The 15319-nt window shown below is 41.9% G+C and overlaps 2 protein-coding genes across 2 annotated transcripts in view; one reads left to right on the plus strand and one right to left on the minus strand.

Moving 5' to 3' along the window:
- The window catches only part of LOC129778873 (chaoptin), a 510710-nt gene that overhangs the window by 161413 nt on the left and 333978 nt on the right, over nt 1–15319 (plus strand). The window lies entirely within an intron of this gene.
- LOC129772883 (uncharacterized) lies at nt 499–4802 on the minus strand. The gene is given in 2 exon segments (XM_055776412.1): nt 499–624; nt 699–4802. Coding segments are annotated over 2 exon segments (4230 nt in total).

Below are 15319 nucleotides of genomic sequence, written 5' to 3' on the forward strand. Positions count from 1 at the left end.
GAATTCATTATTGCGGCCACTTGGTAGAACAGTGTCTGCAATTCCATGATGTTTAGCTGTGCTCCTCTGGCCGCTGCACTAAAGAGCCGCTTGGCTACCTTTATGTTCGCTTCCCAAAGTCCTCCAAAGCTGGGGCTTCGGGGTGGAATGAATGAAAATCTTATTCTGTGAGTTGCCGCAATATCAACTAATTTGTTTTGAAAAACTTCATTGTTATATATTCTTCGTAAACGATTGAGTTCTCTGCTGGCCCCGACAAAGTTCCGCCCATTGTCGGAGTAAATAACCTCGGGTATTCCCCTCACTGATGTGAAACGGAGAAGTGCTGATATGAACGCTGCCGTCGACTGATCTTCGACGACTTCTAGGTGAACTGCTTTGGTCGCAAAACATATGAAGATGCAAGCATATGCTGTGGTCTTGCATTTCGATTTTTGATTGAGATATACTTCGAATGGCCCACATAAGTCCACTCCCGTGTGAGTGAACGCTACTGATTCATTTACCCTGGGCGAGGGCAGTTGTCCCATTCGTTGCTGTAAACGTCTGGGCCGCGCTTTGGCACATAAGATGCATCGTTGAATGACTCCTTGTACGGTCCTTCGGAGATCCCTCATCCAAAATCTTTGTCGAAATTCGTTTATTACCAGATCTGTTCCGGCGTGAAATCTATCCTCATGTATTTTTTGAATTATTACCCTCGAAAATGGGTGCGATTTGGGAATCAATATTGGATTCTTTTGTGAGATGGGCATTTCTGCATTGTGGAGTCTCCCTGTGACATGTATGACTCCATTTCTGACGATTGCGTTGAGATGCTGGAAAGGTCCTTTCGTAGGCACCTTCCCAGTTTTTCGTAATTCCGCTACTTCATTTGGATAAATAGTGGCTTGCATAATTCGGACTACGAGTGTTAGTCCTTCATTCAATTCAGTGGTGGTGAGTGGGCCCGATCTCTTTTCGTTTCTGATGCCTGTGTCTTTATTGACCTTCTTCATATTGTTTATGGCTCTACACAGCCATGCAAAGTGTCTTACTGTTTTGTCATGAGTGTGATGGTGCGGGTATTTTGCGATTAAGTCTTCGCATGCCTTTCCTGTTGCTGCTACCAATCGTGTTATTGGTTCTTTAATCTCTTCCTGTTCTGCAGCAGCAGTGTATTCGTAGCCGCTCTGCAGATAATATTGTCTTCTTCGTATACATTCCGGTCCGTGTAACCAAAATTCTAGTTTTGCTTCGCGTAATTTTCTGACTGGAATTCCTCTCGAAACCATATCAGCCGGATTTTCTTTCGTAGATATATATTTCCAATGCTCTGGATTCGTGGTGGAGTGTATCTTCTGCACTCTATTTCTAATGAAGGTTCCCCAACGTGTATTTGAAGATTTGATCCAACTTAGCGCTACTTGTGAATCACTGTAGTAATATTCCGACGAGATTCGACCGGCCAGAATGCTCTTTATTTTAGCAGTTAGTTCTGCTAGAAGTGCTGCCGCCAAGAGTTCCAGACGGGGCAGAGTGACCTTCTTCAAAGGCGCCACTCTCGATTTCGAACATAAGAGATTCGTACTCTCTTCTCCTTTTAAGTTGATTGCATGTAAGTAAATGACGCATCCATAAGCCTTTTCGGAGGCGTCACTGAATCCGTGTAAATCTAGTGCGATCGTATGACTCGGAGTCGACATCCGAGGTATTTCTATCTTGCTGAGCTCCACTAATGAAGCTTCGAACTTCTTCCATGAGCTTAGTGCTTGATCTGGAACATCATCGTCCCAGCTGACGTTATAAGTCCACAATTCTTGCATCAATATTTTAGCTGTAATGATTACAGGTTGTATCAATCCGATTGGGTCATACAGTCTCAAAATCTTCGAGACCATCTGTCGCTTTGTGAGCGCTTCGTATGTTTCACCTATGTTTTTCGTACTGATGAACTGGAACACGTCTGTTTTGGGGTTCCAGGCTATCCCCAATGTCTTTATGACCTCTTGGTCACCAACTTGGATCAATGGTTCCAAGTCTTTCTCTGGAATTCCTTCCAGTACGCTTGCGTTGTTTGATGCCCACTTTCGAAGTGGAAATCCATGAAGTGACAATGCATGCTCTATTTCTCGTTTCGTCTCCGTCAGTTCATCTGCGTTGGACGCTCCAATCATTAGATTGTCAACATAGAACGATCGTTGAATGGTGTCGGCAATTCTCGGATTTACCGACCGATAATCTTCAGCTGCTTCGTGTAGTGCCCTACAGGCCAAGAATGATGAAGACGCTTCACCATATGTGACAGTCGTCAGTCTATACGCTTTCAATTGATCATTGGGGCTGTCGCGCCACAAAATACATTGTAACCAAGTGTCTGTGTATGCGATGTGAATTTGTCTGTACATCTTTGCAATATCTGCTACTAGCACGTCGTTGTGCGTCTTGAAATCAATTAGCAGATCAAATAAGTCCTTTTGAATGGTTGGTCCCACGATTTGTATATCGTTCAGGGATACTCCGGTTGACGTCTTTGCACTTGCGTCGAACACCACCCTAACCTTGGTGGATGTTGAATCTGGTTTCACCACACACGAGTGAGGGATGAAATACTTTACTTTGTGAAAGTCTTCTGTGGTGACTGGTACCATATGTCCCAGTGTTTCATATTCATTCATGAATGCCCTGTACTCTTTGTACAGGTCTGCATTCCGCTTGAGCCTTTGCTCAAGCGATGTGAATCTTCTATATGCTTGTTGATAAGAGTCGCCTAACGATGACGGCTCCCCCCGTAGGGGCATTCGTGTAATGTATCTCCCGTCGGGAGCGATCTCTAACGTTGTGCGGAAGTGACTTTCCGCCTCGCATTCGTCATGTTGCTTTGGTTCCCAGTCTTGAAAGCACGCTTCTTCAAGACGCCAAAACTTCTCTATGAGTTTGGCCATTTCGTCCTGTGGGAATTCGAATTCATTTCTGCTACACCTTGTAGCAGACAATACAGTGGTTGATGGGCTGCTGTGACGTAGCGTCCCACATGCAATCCAGCCCAAGCTGGACTCTTGATACGTAAGACCGTTGGCTACGCTAAGCCGGCCTGGCATTAGAATTTTGAAAAATATTCTCGCTCCGAGGAGAATGTCGATTTCATTCGATCTGTAAAACTGGGGATCGGCAAGGTGCAATTGTTCTGGTATCCGTATACCCTTTTCATCAATAGCTGTGCTTGGTTGATCGTCCAATATCTTTGGCACTATGATCAATTCTAAACTTTCATTGTAGTTGCTTGCGTGAGAGGCTATCACAGTTTTGATACCCCTTTTAACATGTGCTTGTCCGCTAACTCCTTTAATGGTTACGTTTACCGAGTGTTGCGGAATTCCTAGGCTTCGAGCAGCCTTTTCTGTGATTGTTTCTACTTGACTCCCTGAATCAAGTAGACATCGAAGAGGGTGCCATTTCTGCTCACCCTTAACATGAATTATGGCTGTGCCCAGAAAGACGTATTCTTCCTGAGCTAGTCATTTCGTTGAACTTGCTTGTGCTTGATTGACATCCTTCTCGGGATGCAATTGTTGGATCTCGTCCCCCTTGGGAGAGTCTCCACGATGAAGTAGTGTATGATGCTTCGTGCTGCATATTTGGCATTTCCGTTGTGATTTGCACTCCTTCGTTGAGTGCCCAGGTATGAGGCAATTAAAGCAGTGCCTCCCTGCTTTGATAGTTTCCCATCGTTCTGGGATGCTCATTTTCGTGAATTTAGGACACGTAAATGCTGTGTGTCCTTCATTGTGACAAACGTAGCACCGCTGTGCTTCCCTTTTGTCTTTGGTGGTCGCAGCTTTGCCTTCGATTGCTGCTACGACTTTCGGCTGGGGTCGATGACTAGAGTGTGCCGTTTCGGCAGCCACTTTGCAAGTCATCTGGTTAGCCAGCCGCTCTAATTCTATTTTGAATTCGCTCCAAACATAAATGCGCTGGAGGTCCAACTTTTCTTCAATCTTAGAAAGTGTTGATTCATCCAATCGTTCTTTCACTAAGCATATTAGTAACCCATTGGCGATGCAATCTGGTTCGCCAGGTTGTTCATTTGCTATTTGTCGAGTGGCGGACAATAGTGTATCGACAGCGTCGATCAGTCCTAGTATCGCTCTTTGCGATGCCTTATGTATCCTTTTAATTTTCAGCAGAGTGTAAAAGTAACCTTCATATGCGATTCGTTTCTTGTAGAATCTTGCTTCCAGTTTGGCCCAGGCTTCAGTGAAAGGCACTCCTGAATTCTCGAGTGCTTCGCAGGAGTTGCGAGCGGGCTCGTATTCTAAACATTTCGCCAGGAAAGCGTATTTGCTTGCATCCTCGTTTAGGGTCGCAATCCGCTTCTCAAAGCGGGCTTTAAACGATAGCCACTCGGTGGCTGACCCACGGAACTTCGGGAGCTCCAATCGGGGTAAATAATCGGCCTTGCTATTGCCGGTGATCATTGTTTGATCCAGTACTTGCCTTGAACCTTCATCCTGACTCGGTTCATTCGTCTGTGATTGCGCATGCCGTATTCTCTTTGCCAAACTGGCTCTGGACTTGATATATGCGGGGAGGAGAGCATCCCGTCTCTTGGAGGGCCCCGTTTGGCCCTCAATTTTCAGTATCACTGCACAAGCTTGATCGTACAAGCTTGTTAGTACTTCTTGTTGCACTAGTAATGTTTCGACTTCGTCGTCGTCTTCTGCTAATTTGCATGCGTCTTTGATAATCGGAGCAATGCTTTGCTCCAGTGCCGTTAGCTGCTTTTTCCAGCTTTCAACGGCATCGTCCTCGTTTGTCGTCATGTTTATTTGATTTGATAATTACTAACCGCTTTACTTGTTTGATTGACTCAAATACTTAGCTGGGTCATTGATTATGCTCCAGTCTAAATAGTCGGCTATGGCTTCGGCCGATCTATTTAGTTCAGTGGTAAATCTGCTTTCGTATCTGTTTATAACCGCGGCTCCTGCCGCCAAGTTGAACATGTGCGATATTATCAGTTTTATCGCTGCAGCTTCTTCCCGCGTACGACGCGGGTCCTGTTTCAAATTCTCCTCCGTATCCCTCATATACATGTAGCACATGGAATACAGTAGGTCGTTGGAATGTCGAGAATTCATCTTTACAAATTTTTCACATCAGTCACAATAATTCGTGTTTATCACACATCTTCCACGCAGTTGCACACCGTGCTTCGCTCACGGGCGAAGTTTACTTATTGATCACACAGTCACGCAGTGTCATGTTATGATTCCCGCGAATGGGAAATTCACGTTGTCAATTTTCAGCCACACAGTGGCGCATTGTAATAACTATGCAGTGGCGCAGCATACTTCCCGCGAGTAGGAAGTTCACTTTGTTAATTTTTAGCCACGCAGTGGCACACCATACTTCCCGCGAATGGGAGATTCATTTTCTTGGTTTCAGCCACTTAATGGCGCAACATCTTCCGTGCGCTGAGACAATGTCACTTCACTTTCCGATTATACAGCCATGCAATGGCATCATTTTTTCGCGCGCGGAGAGAATGTCACTTCACTTATCAGAATCGATTACTTTCGCGAGTCCGTGATCGCTCGAAGTGCGATCACGTCGGGGTCACCAAATGTTGTTCGTTAAAATTAAGATGTTAGTATTGGGCCATAGTGGCCCAACACGGCTTTCGGACTAAGTACTAACTCCTTCACGGTCGGTTTTAGACTGAACTGTATTTCCTTAAATTTTACATTGCTTAGGTCACTTGGGTGTTTCTTGTTTCTCCATGTCAGCACAAAATGTGCGTTTGATTATACAGCGTTCGCATTATTTTGATTATACAGCATTCACACTATCGAGTCGGATCCTCCGCTGCGCCCCTTCCAGTTCGCGCAGTCGTTTCGTGTTTCTCCTCCAATGGTAGTAAATGATGGCGATCACCATCGCCACGATGAATGCCCCGTCTATGGAATATGATGCGACGTCGTGCATCGATATGGTATTCTCGATCTTATCGCTGCCGAACATTATACTTGTTTTTAATTGTCGCGTTTTCTTGGAACTCGTAATGTTCCCTACATTGTGGCGCATTTTATTGCATCGAGGAGGGTCTTAATCGCTGACCCAAGCACTCGAGCGTGTGAAACCACTTCGTTTGGAATTTCGGGTCTCGCTATTATCAGCGGAAATTTGCATTGTCAATTTTTTCATAGGGTCGTCACCCAATCTGATTTCGTGTACTTCCAATGGTGTTCACTGCTTGGGAGATGATTTGGTTGATCGGCATTGCTGGAAGGCTTGCTGATTCGTTTATCAGATTGTGATATTGATTTCGTGAGAAATATTGTCGCTCAGCTATTCGTTGTAACGAAAGTAAACACATAAATCCGGGATTATTTGCCATTATTATTCCCGAAGCGCTTTGTCACTTGTTTGTGTCACAGCAATTCGCCAATTTGTCGAACAGGTTTGTTGTGAAAGTAGCGGAAAGCTACCCAGTAAGCCAATCATGTCACCGAACAAAACAATCCTCTGTTAGCGGCGGCCTAGTTTATCCCCCCAGCTAGAGCCACGGCGCATTCTTCCCAGGCCGACACGTGTCCCAAAATTTCGATCTTCGGTCCCGCTCTTATCAACCATAAATCACTCCGCCGTTGGAGAACTTGATAATGCGGGATGATGCTGAACAGAAAATTGACTGCTTTGCAAAACGGCTTCCACTCTAATAGAATGATTCCGTGCTTAGCTATTCCGAATATCCCAAAAATCAATCCTTCGGCTTTTCGCCGCTACATTTCGTTGAGTATTCCGGGCGAAAAAACAAGGGAGCCATAAAACAATAAATCATCCCCGAGGCCGATCTTTCTTATTGTTGAACCCAACATGCAGCCAAACATACCACCCAAATCGGGCCACCCATCGGTCCGTTTGGTCCCTCACACAACCCCTCCCTCGCCCGCCATTGCGTGGCGAGATCCTGACGAAACGAATGAGGACACTAAAAACAAAACACAACATAAACGAATCACCTATCTGTTTTTTTTTTGTGTTCGGATTCAGAGCAGAAATTTCTTTTTTTTTTGGGTTTGCCAAGTCCACGGTAATAAATTCCCATCACATTCTATCAGCGTCTAAATCTTGGGGCCGGATTTCCCCTAGACTAGGGCCTAAGGTTGACGCCGGGAGAAACGATACGCCAGCCGGGAGCTTGGAATTACGCCAGCATGTGTGCTTAGCTTTAGCTTGCACATGTATGTGTGGGTGGATGTAGTGTTTGTGTGTGTGCACCCACTGGCGTCGGATCTGCTCAAAAGTAGCATCATCGTTATTATCCCCTTTTTGAAGTTCCTAACTCTCAACCTCCCACCTTCGGGTAGCACTGAGTGGGACCTTCGAAAGTGGCCTTTTGTTAACAGCAGCGGCATCGGTACAATACAGCGGAGGAGTAAAAAAAAAACGAGATAACGCTCATCATCAAATCCACTGGCCATGTATTACAAGATAATAATCAATCAAGTCCTAGAAGTCGGAGGGTGTATACGGGCGCTTGTGGAGCGTGGGCGGTATTTTTTTCCTGTGCGGCGAAAGTCTAACGCCGGGATGGCCAGAGCCAAACTTGATCCTCGATGCGTAGGGGTGGATGTTTTGGGATTCAGTGGATTTGATTTATTTCGCGAGTGTGAATCGTTGTTCGATACTCGTGTCGAAAAGATTATTACGGGATGGTTGGTAGTCTCTTCGTTCTGACGAATCACTGACATGATTTTTCTGTCGTTGTCACAGCAGGAAAATTTCGTTGTGCAGTGAGATTACAATGAGAATGGCTACATTTAACATTCAGGAATTATGATAGATATTTCATGTTAAATTGAAACCCCATCACGATGTCTCTGCACTGGTTAGTTATGCGGAAAGATATGAACGAATCGCTAGGATGTGGCTTGGATGAATTGAATTTTCTTCATTCTTTATTTTAATTATAATGGTCTTCAAAAATTGCTCAAGTTCAAAAGTAATTCTGGCACTTTTAACTTCGAAATTAAGAGCAGAGATAAAGATCACAGGAAAATCTTTAAAAAAATATATCATTTAAGATTGGATGTTAAATGTTTATTCTTGTCGTTGTTTTTTTTAAGATGGATTCATGTAAATGTTGGTCACGACTCCGTTTTAGGTGATCCATACATAAAGTTCAAGTTTGAGTTACTTTTCCGAGCAAATCGGCTGATATCTCACCGATAACACGTGTAAGGTTATTCTAGTGTATGAATCGATGGCGATTTATTGGCATAAACAAGAAATTTGACATACACACACAAAAAATGGTCCTACGGTTTCAAACACGATCTAGGCAGCCAATTCACTGGTCCTAAACGAGAGATGAAATGCTCAACAAAATCATGGCGCAATGTGTTTGTATGTATTTTGGGTAATAATAGTTGGAGAACATTGTACGATATCAAACAGTACGTTTTTGGGAAGCATTGGCAGTTCTTGTTGTGGTTGCTCATCGGACCAAATACAGTAATTCTGTTTATTAACGTATCCGTTCAACTAAAAATGTGCTTCATCGCTGAAGGCAATTTTTGTTTTGAAACAAAAAAAAACACATTTTCAACAGAGTATGGATTTTGATAATGAAATTTAATAATTTCTAAATGTTAAAATGGAGATCAAATTTACACAACATTATTTTGACACATGTCACGAACATAAAATTGGCAAAAACAGTGAAAAATCTAACAGCTCAAAAAATCACTCTTTACAAATTAGGAAACGAAGCGAGAAAAATTCTGCAATTCCATGAAAAAAAAATCTCTTGAAAAAATGTGTTGGATTTTGAACAAACCTTCTATATTAATTCCTTTGCTAAAAATGACAGACCCGTGTTTATATGAATTCATCGTTAGAGCCCATCATTCAGAACTAAGATGTTCTGAAAAATCAGCTGGATTACCAATACAGTCATTTTTGAAAAAAAAAAACTGTAACTTTTGAACCGCTTGACCAGTTTACGATTTCTTGAGGTGAAAGCTTCAAATATGTTTTTTTTGCGGATTAAACACCTTAAAATCCGCAAAAAAAACTTATTTAAAGTTTTCGTCAGTTTTCACCTCAATTTTTTTTCAGTATCATTTAAAAAAACATGCTTCTCCACAATGTTACCCGATACATTGAATCAATGGAAACGCATGTGTTTTTTTCAAAAAATGAAAGAACGCTTAACATTAAAAAAGGAATTTCTCAGAAATAAATGTTCCTGAAATTCTGATATTTTATGTAAACAAGTTTAAACTGTCTGAAAAAAATACAAAAGGCTCATTGGGCTCATTAGCTGAAGGCTCGTTGGTTTGGACACCTCAAAACATACGAAAAACAAACATATTTAAAACTTCCTCTCTCCTGAAACCATCTTGGAGGAGTAGTATAGTGTATTTTTTTATGAAAAGACCTTTCATTTGCAAAAATTTTAGCAAGAGTTTCAAAAGTCTTATCTTACCACTCTAGTTCTGACTTATAGTTTTATTTCAAAAGCTACGACTAACCCGAGCGAAAGTTACGTGTTTTTATGTTTAACCATCTTTCACAATCATGTTACCATAGAAAATGAATGATATACAGGGTTTGTCCAATTTCTGAAACAACATGTCTTGCTGATCCTAGCCTCTAGCATTCGGATAGATCGTATCCATTGTATGTATCGATGAAAATCATGATTTTCCTGATTCACTTTTCCGTTTCTCAAATACTATAGTTCATATAGAAGTGCTGTTGCAAAGGGATTCAGGCAGTGTTTTTTTTTTCCAAAATATATATTTTTATAAAGGCTCCTGTGGCGTTAGCCTCACGGGGCCGGGAGTTCAATACAATTTTTCTTATTATCTATGTTAGTAATATGTAACCGATTACTCGCGGTTGGCTCGAGGTTAGTATTACAAGTGTTTTCGTAATTGTGATGTTGCTGTCTTCAATGATCTGTACGTGTGCCCGACACGGGATACTTCCTATTGGGATGCAGCTGACCATTAATCAGCAACGCCCCCCTATTCTGTACCCCATATATAGCGTGGTGCGTCTTTCTCGACTCGAGGAATCCAGGATAGAATGGTCACTAGCCGGCGCAATCATCAGTTCGTGTAGAGTTGTCATGAGCGGTACAACCTTTGGCTCTTGTTGAATGATCAGTGGACTGCACAACCTTTGGCCCGTGTATCTGTAAAGAGTGTGTGTATGTATTGCCGCGACTAAGTAAAAGTTTATCGATCGGATAGGAGGGATATGAAACGGGGACACAACGAAGGAAACATCATTAAACGTTGACATCGGCGTTTCTGAGGAACAGGTATAGATGAAGCAGAAGATCAGGATCACGGCTACCTAAGATATCCCGGACGGGGATATCCGATTGTCTGCCTTGTGCTCTCAGTGCTCTAGAGAGCTGAGAGCGAGCAGCATGGAACCGGATACACGACCAGACAACATGCTCGATGTCGTGGTAGCCATCGCCACAATCACAAAGATTGTTTGCTGCGAGCCCAATGCGATAGAGATGCGCGTTTAGGTTGTAGTGATTGGACATGAGCCGAGATATCACGCGAATGAAATCACGACCTACATTCAATCCCTTGAACCATGCCCTCGTCGAGACCTTAGGGATAATCGTGTGTAACCAACGACCGAACTCATCTTCACTCCACATGCGTTGCCAACTTACGAGCGTATACTGACGAGGAATGTGAAAATATTCATTATAGGCGATTTGCCTTTCAAAAAGTGTGCCTTCTGAAGCGCCCACCTTAGCTAGCGAGTCCGCTTTCTCATTCCCCGGAATCGAGCAATGAGAGGGAACCCATACTAAGGTAATCTTGAATAATTTTTCGACCAAAACACTCAATAGTTGTCTTATTCTTGTTAGGAAATAAGATGAGCGTTTATCAACCTTCATTGAGCGGATTGCCTCTATTGAGCTGAGACTGTCTGAAAAAATAAAATAGTGATCGATGGGCAATGTTTCAATGATCACCAGTGCGTAGTATATCAGTTCAGCAACATACACGGAACAAGGATCTTTGAGTTTGAAAGAGGCACTGGAATTTTCATTGAAGATGCCAAAGCCAGTGGACCCGTTTATGAATGAACCGTCAGTAAAGAACATTTTATCAGATCTAACTATGCCCCCATATTCTGCCGAAAATATCTCCGGAATAGAATCTGAGCGTAGATGATCTGGGGTTCCATGGATTTTTTGTCGCATGGACAGATCAAAAATGACAGAGGAATTGCAGAAGTAAGGGAAGCAATCTTGGTTGGAGATGCCTGGTGAAGGGTGCACGTCGTGGGTAAGGTACTCATGGTATAAAGACATAAAACTTGACTGAGGAGTCAGTTGGAGTAGATTTTCGAAGTTATCAATCACCAATGGATTCATGATCTTGCAACGGATGAGAAATCTGTAGGATAATTCTGTGAACCGAAGAGTAAGCGGGGGTACTCCTGCCAAAACTTCGAGACTCATCGTATGTGTCGAATGCAAACACCCCATGGCTATACGCAAGCAACGATATTGTATTCTCTCCAGCTTGAGAATATGAATCCTGGCAGCTGATCGGAAGCAAAAACTGCCATATTCTAACACTGATAATATCGTTGTTTTGTATAACTGAATGAGGTCTCCTGGATGGGCACCCCACCATGTTCCGGTAATTGTTTGGAGAAAATTGACTCTTTGCTGGCATTTCTGTTTCAAATACGCAATGTGTATTCCCCAGGTACATTTAGAGTCAAAATATACTCCAAGGTATTTGTAAAACATCGAGTGCTTGATTGTTTTGCCGGATAGGTGAAGCTGGAATTGGGCGGGTTCGTGCTTCCTAGAAAAAACGACCATTTCAGTTTTCTCCGTAGAGAATTCGATACCCAGCTTGAGAGCCCACGTGAACAGATTGTTCAGGGTATCTTGCAAGGAATTTTGCAGAACGGCGGGATTAGTACCCGTGATGGAAATAACTCCATCGTCTGCAAGTTGTCTCAGCGTGCAGTCTCTAGTTAGACAATCATCCATATCATTGACGTAAAAACTGTACAAGAGGGGGCTTAGGCAGGAGCCTTGTGGTAGGTCCATAAAACTGTAACGAGAAGATTTTGAGTTGCCATGAGAGAAATTCATGTGCTTTTCTGACAGTAAATTGTACAGGAAATTATTCAGAATTGGTGAAGTCCACGATTATGAAGTTTCGCTGAGAGAATTTGGAAACATGGAAACTGAATCAAATGCCCCTTTGATATCGAGAAAAACGGAAGCCATTTGTTCTTTGCGAGCAAATGCGATTTGGATTTCAGAAGATAGCAGCGCGAGACAATCATTCGTCCCTTTACCTCGGCGGAAGCCAAACTGCGTATTTGACAGCAAATTGTTCGCTTCAACCCATTTGTCCGAACGAAGTAGAATCATTTTCTCCAACAATTTACGAATACAGGATAACATTGCAATCGGCCTATACGAGTTGTGATCGCAAGCCGGCTTGTTGGGTTTTCGTATGGCTATCACTCTCACTTGTCTCCAGTCATGCGGGACAATATTCAGTTCCAGAAACTTGTTGAACAAGTTCAGCAAACGCTGTTTTGTCAAGTCAGGAAGATTCTTCAACAAGTTGAATTTAATCTTGTCCGACCCCGGAGCTGAATTGTTACATGAGAGAAGGGCAATTGAGAATTCCACCATCGAAAAATTCTCATAATCGCTTTGAAGTGGAATGTCGCATACGACGTTTTGTGCAGGAACGGTGTCGGGGCAAACCTTCCTTGCAAAGTTAAAAATCCAACGGTCAGAGTATTCCTCACTTTCGTTTGTATGGTTCCAGCCACGCATTCTCCTAGCCGTATTCCAAAGAGTACTCATAGCGGTCTCCCTTGACAAACCATTGACGAATTTCCGCCAATATCCACGCTTTTTTGCTTTAATTAAACCTTTTAGTTTAGCTTCTAGAGCTTGGTACTTTCGAAACCATTCCACTAGTCCAGTTTTCCGGAATTTTTTGAAAGCGGATGATTTTTCAAGGTAGACCTTTGAACACTCCTTGTCCCACCAAAGTGATGGAGGACGACGTCGTAAAGTGGTAGCAGGAACACGTTTCTTTTGAGCTTGAAGTGCGCTTTCGTAAATCAAACTCGATATAAAGTTATACTCTTCGAGTGGAGGAAGTTCATGCATTGAAACAAGTGCTTCAGATATTATTTCTGCAAATTTTCTCCAGTCAATATTTTTCGTGAGGTCATACGCAATATCGACTGACTCACGAGAACCTGATTCATTGGCGATCGATAAAATTATTGGCAGGTGGTCACTACCGTGGGGATCTTGGATTACCTTCCACGTGCAATCCAGGGATAACGAAGAAGAGCAAAGTGGTATGTCTAGCATACTTGCCCGTGCAGGAGGGTTGGCTATCCTAGTTGCTTTCCCTGTATTTAAAACTGTCATGTTGAAGTTGTCGCACAGATCATAAATCAACGTGGCACGGCTGTCATCGTAGTGTGACCCCCATGCTGTTCCATGGGAGTTGAAATCACCTAAAGTTAACCGCGGCTCCGGCATTGCCTCGATAGTATCAAAGAACTGATGGCGGCCTACCGTAGTCCTGGGAGGGATATATATCGAAGCAATGCAGAGGTCTTTGCCATTGATTTGTGTCTGGCAAGCAACAACTTCAATGCCTGTCATCGGTGGGAGAGTGACTCTATAGAAGGAGTGACATTTTTTAATCCCCAATAGTACGCCACCAAACGAGTCATTTCGATCGAGGCGAATAATGTTGAAATCGTGGAAATTCAGTTTGTCGGCTGAAGAAAGCCATGTTTCACAGAGGGAAAATACATCACAGTTAGCACTATGAATTAAAAATTTAAATTGATCTAGTTTAGGGATGATGTTTCCAAACTGAAATGAGAACAATTAAGTTTGACTTCTCGCACACCGAGTGGACAAATGTGGGCTCCCATTCCAATCTATCATCAGTGTTGTCACATTTTAATCTGTACCAGAGGGGATTAAAACCCCTTCTCATCAGTACATTTTCTTCCAAAAATCTGTACCGTCGTAAATATAAGGCCAGCGATTGATATGTACATTTAATAACAACTAGATCTGGGAGGAAGAAAAACATATTTTTTAAGCTACATATTTTTTGTGAAAATAAAGCAATGAAAATTTATAACACTGAGTTTGACGAATGTTTGATTTCACACATAAAGTTTTTCAAGTTATTGAACAGGTGAAGCGTCACTAACTTTTATTTTATTTTCGTGTATTTCCAGGTAATGATTTCATGATGTGTGTCAGCGGACTGAAGTTTCGGGAGAATAGAGGTACAATCAATGCAATGTATATAGAATCCCATTCCAAAATATTTTATTTCATTTCAATTGATGCTCTAAATGAGAGTCAATTGATATCCACTCTCCAGAATTTGATGGAAAAACGTTAACATAAGGGCTGTATGTTTTGTATCACAAAAAAATCGAAAACTCACTTTTTTACCCATTCTCACCCCCCAACGACGGTAACTTACTTAAACATTTCCATTGAACTCCATGGTGATTCTACTGGAGAGCATGATTTGTGTGACAGTTTAAAATAAATATTGTATTTTCTATAGTTTTTGCATGTTAAACATAATAAAATTTCAAACTTCTCGAAAAACTATTGTTTTTTAATGAAAGTCTTAAGATTTTAATAGCAAGAAACGGAATTTCCTTTTTTTCATAGTATAAGGATCGAAACTTTCTTGAATTTTACTGTGTGATAAACATTCTTGCACGCTGAAACAATTCTGCCAGATCAGTTTATCAGACCGTGAGAAAAACATACCACCAGCATGGAACTGTTTTAGAGAGAGCATCCACGCGCATAATAATAATTGTATTGGCATTCAAAAAAAAAAAAAAATCAAAAATACATCTTCAAATACATCTAATCACTCTTAATGCTTAATAACGGAGTCGAAAAATTCACAAGCATAATCACTTCTGGTTCTACAAAGCTACCTCTTCCTTCCTTTTACTTTTTTGTTGTGTAGAATTTTTCCTCTGCCAAACATCATTTCGCCTTACACAAAAAAAAATGGTTGAAACATGAATAATGTTATCGTTTGTAACTAAGAACATGTCTATTAATAGACAGATACGTTAAAAAATCAATGTAAACGAATAGCAAATATCGAAAAGTCCGAATTTTAGTTTTGACATTTTCGGATAGCTTATAACTTTAAAAACTTTAACTTCCCAAAAACATAAAGTAACTTATTTGTAAATAATTTGCTTTATTTACTTCAACGCACCGCAGTAT

This window comes from Toxorhynchites rutilus, chromosome 3 (assembly GCF_029784135.1).
Source record: "Toxorhynchites rutilus septentrionalis strain SRP chromosome 3, ASM2978413v1, whole genome shotgun sequence".
NCBI classification, from domain to species: domain Eukaryota; kingdom Metazoa; phylum Arthropoda; class Insecta; order Diptera; family Culicidae; genus Toxorhynchites; species Toxorhynchites rutilus.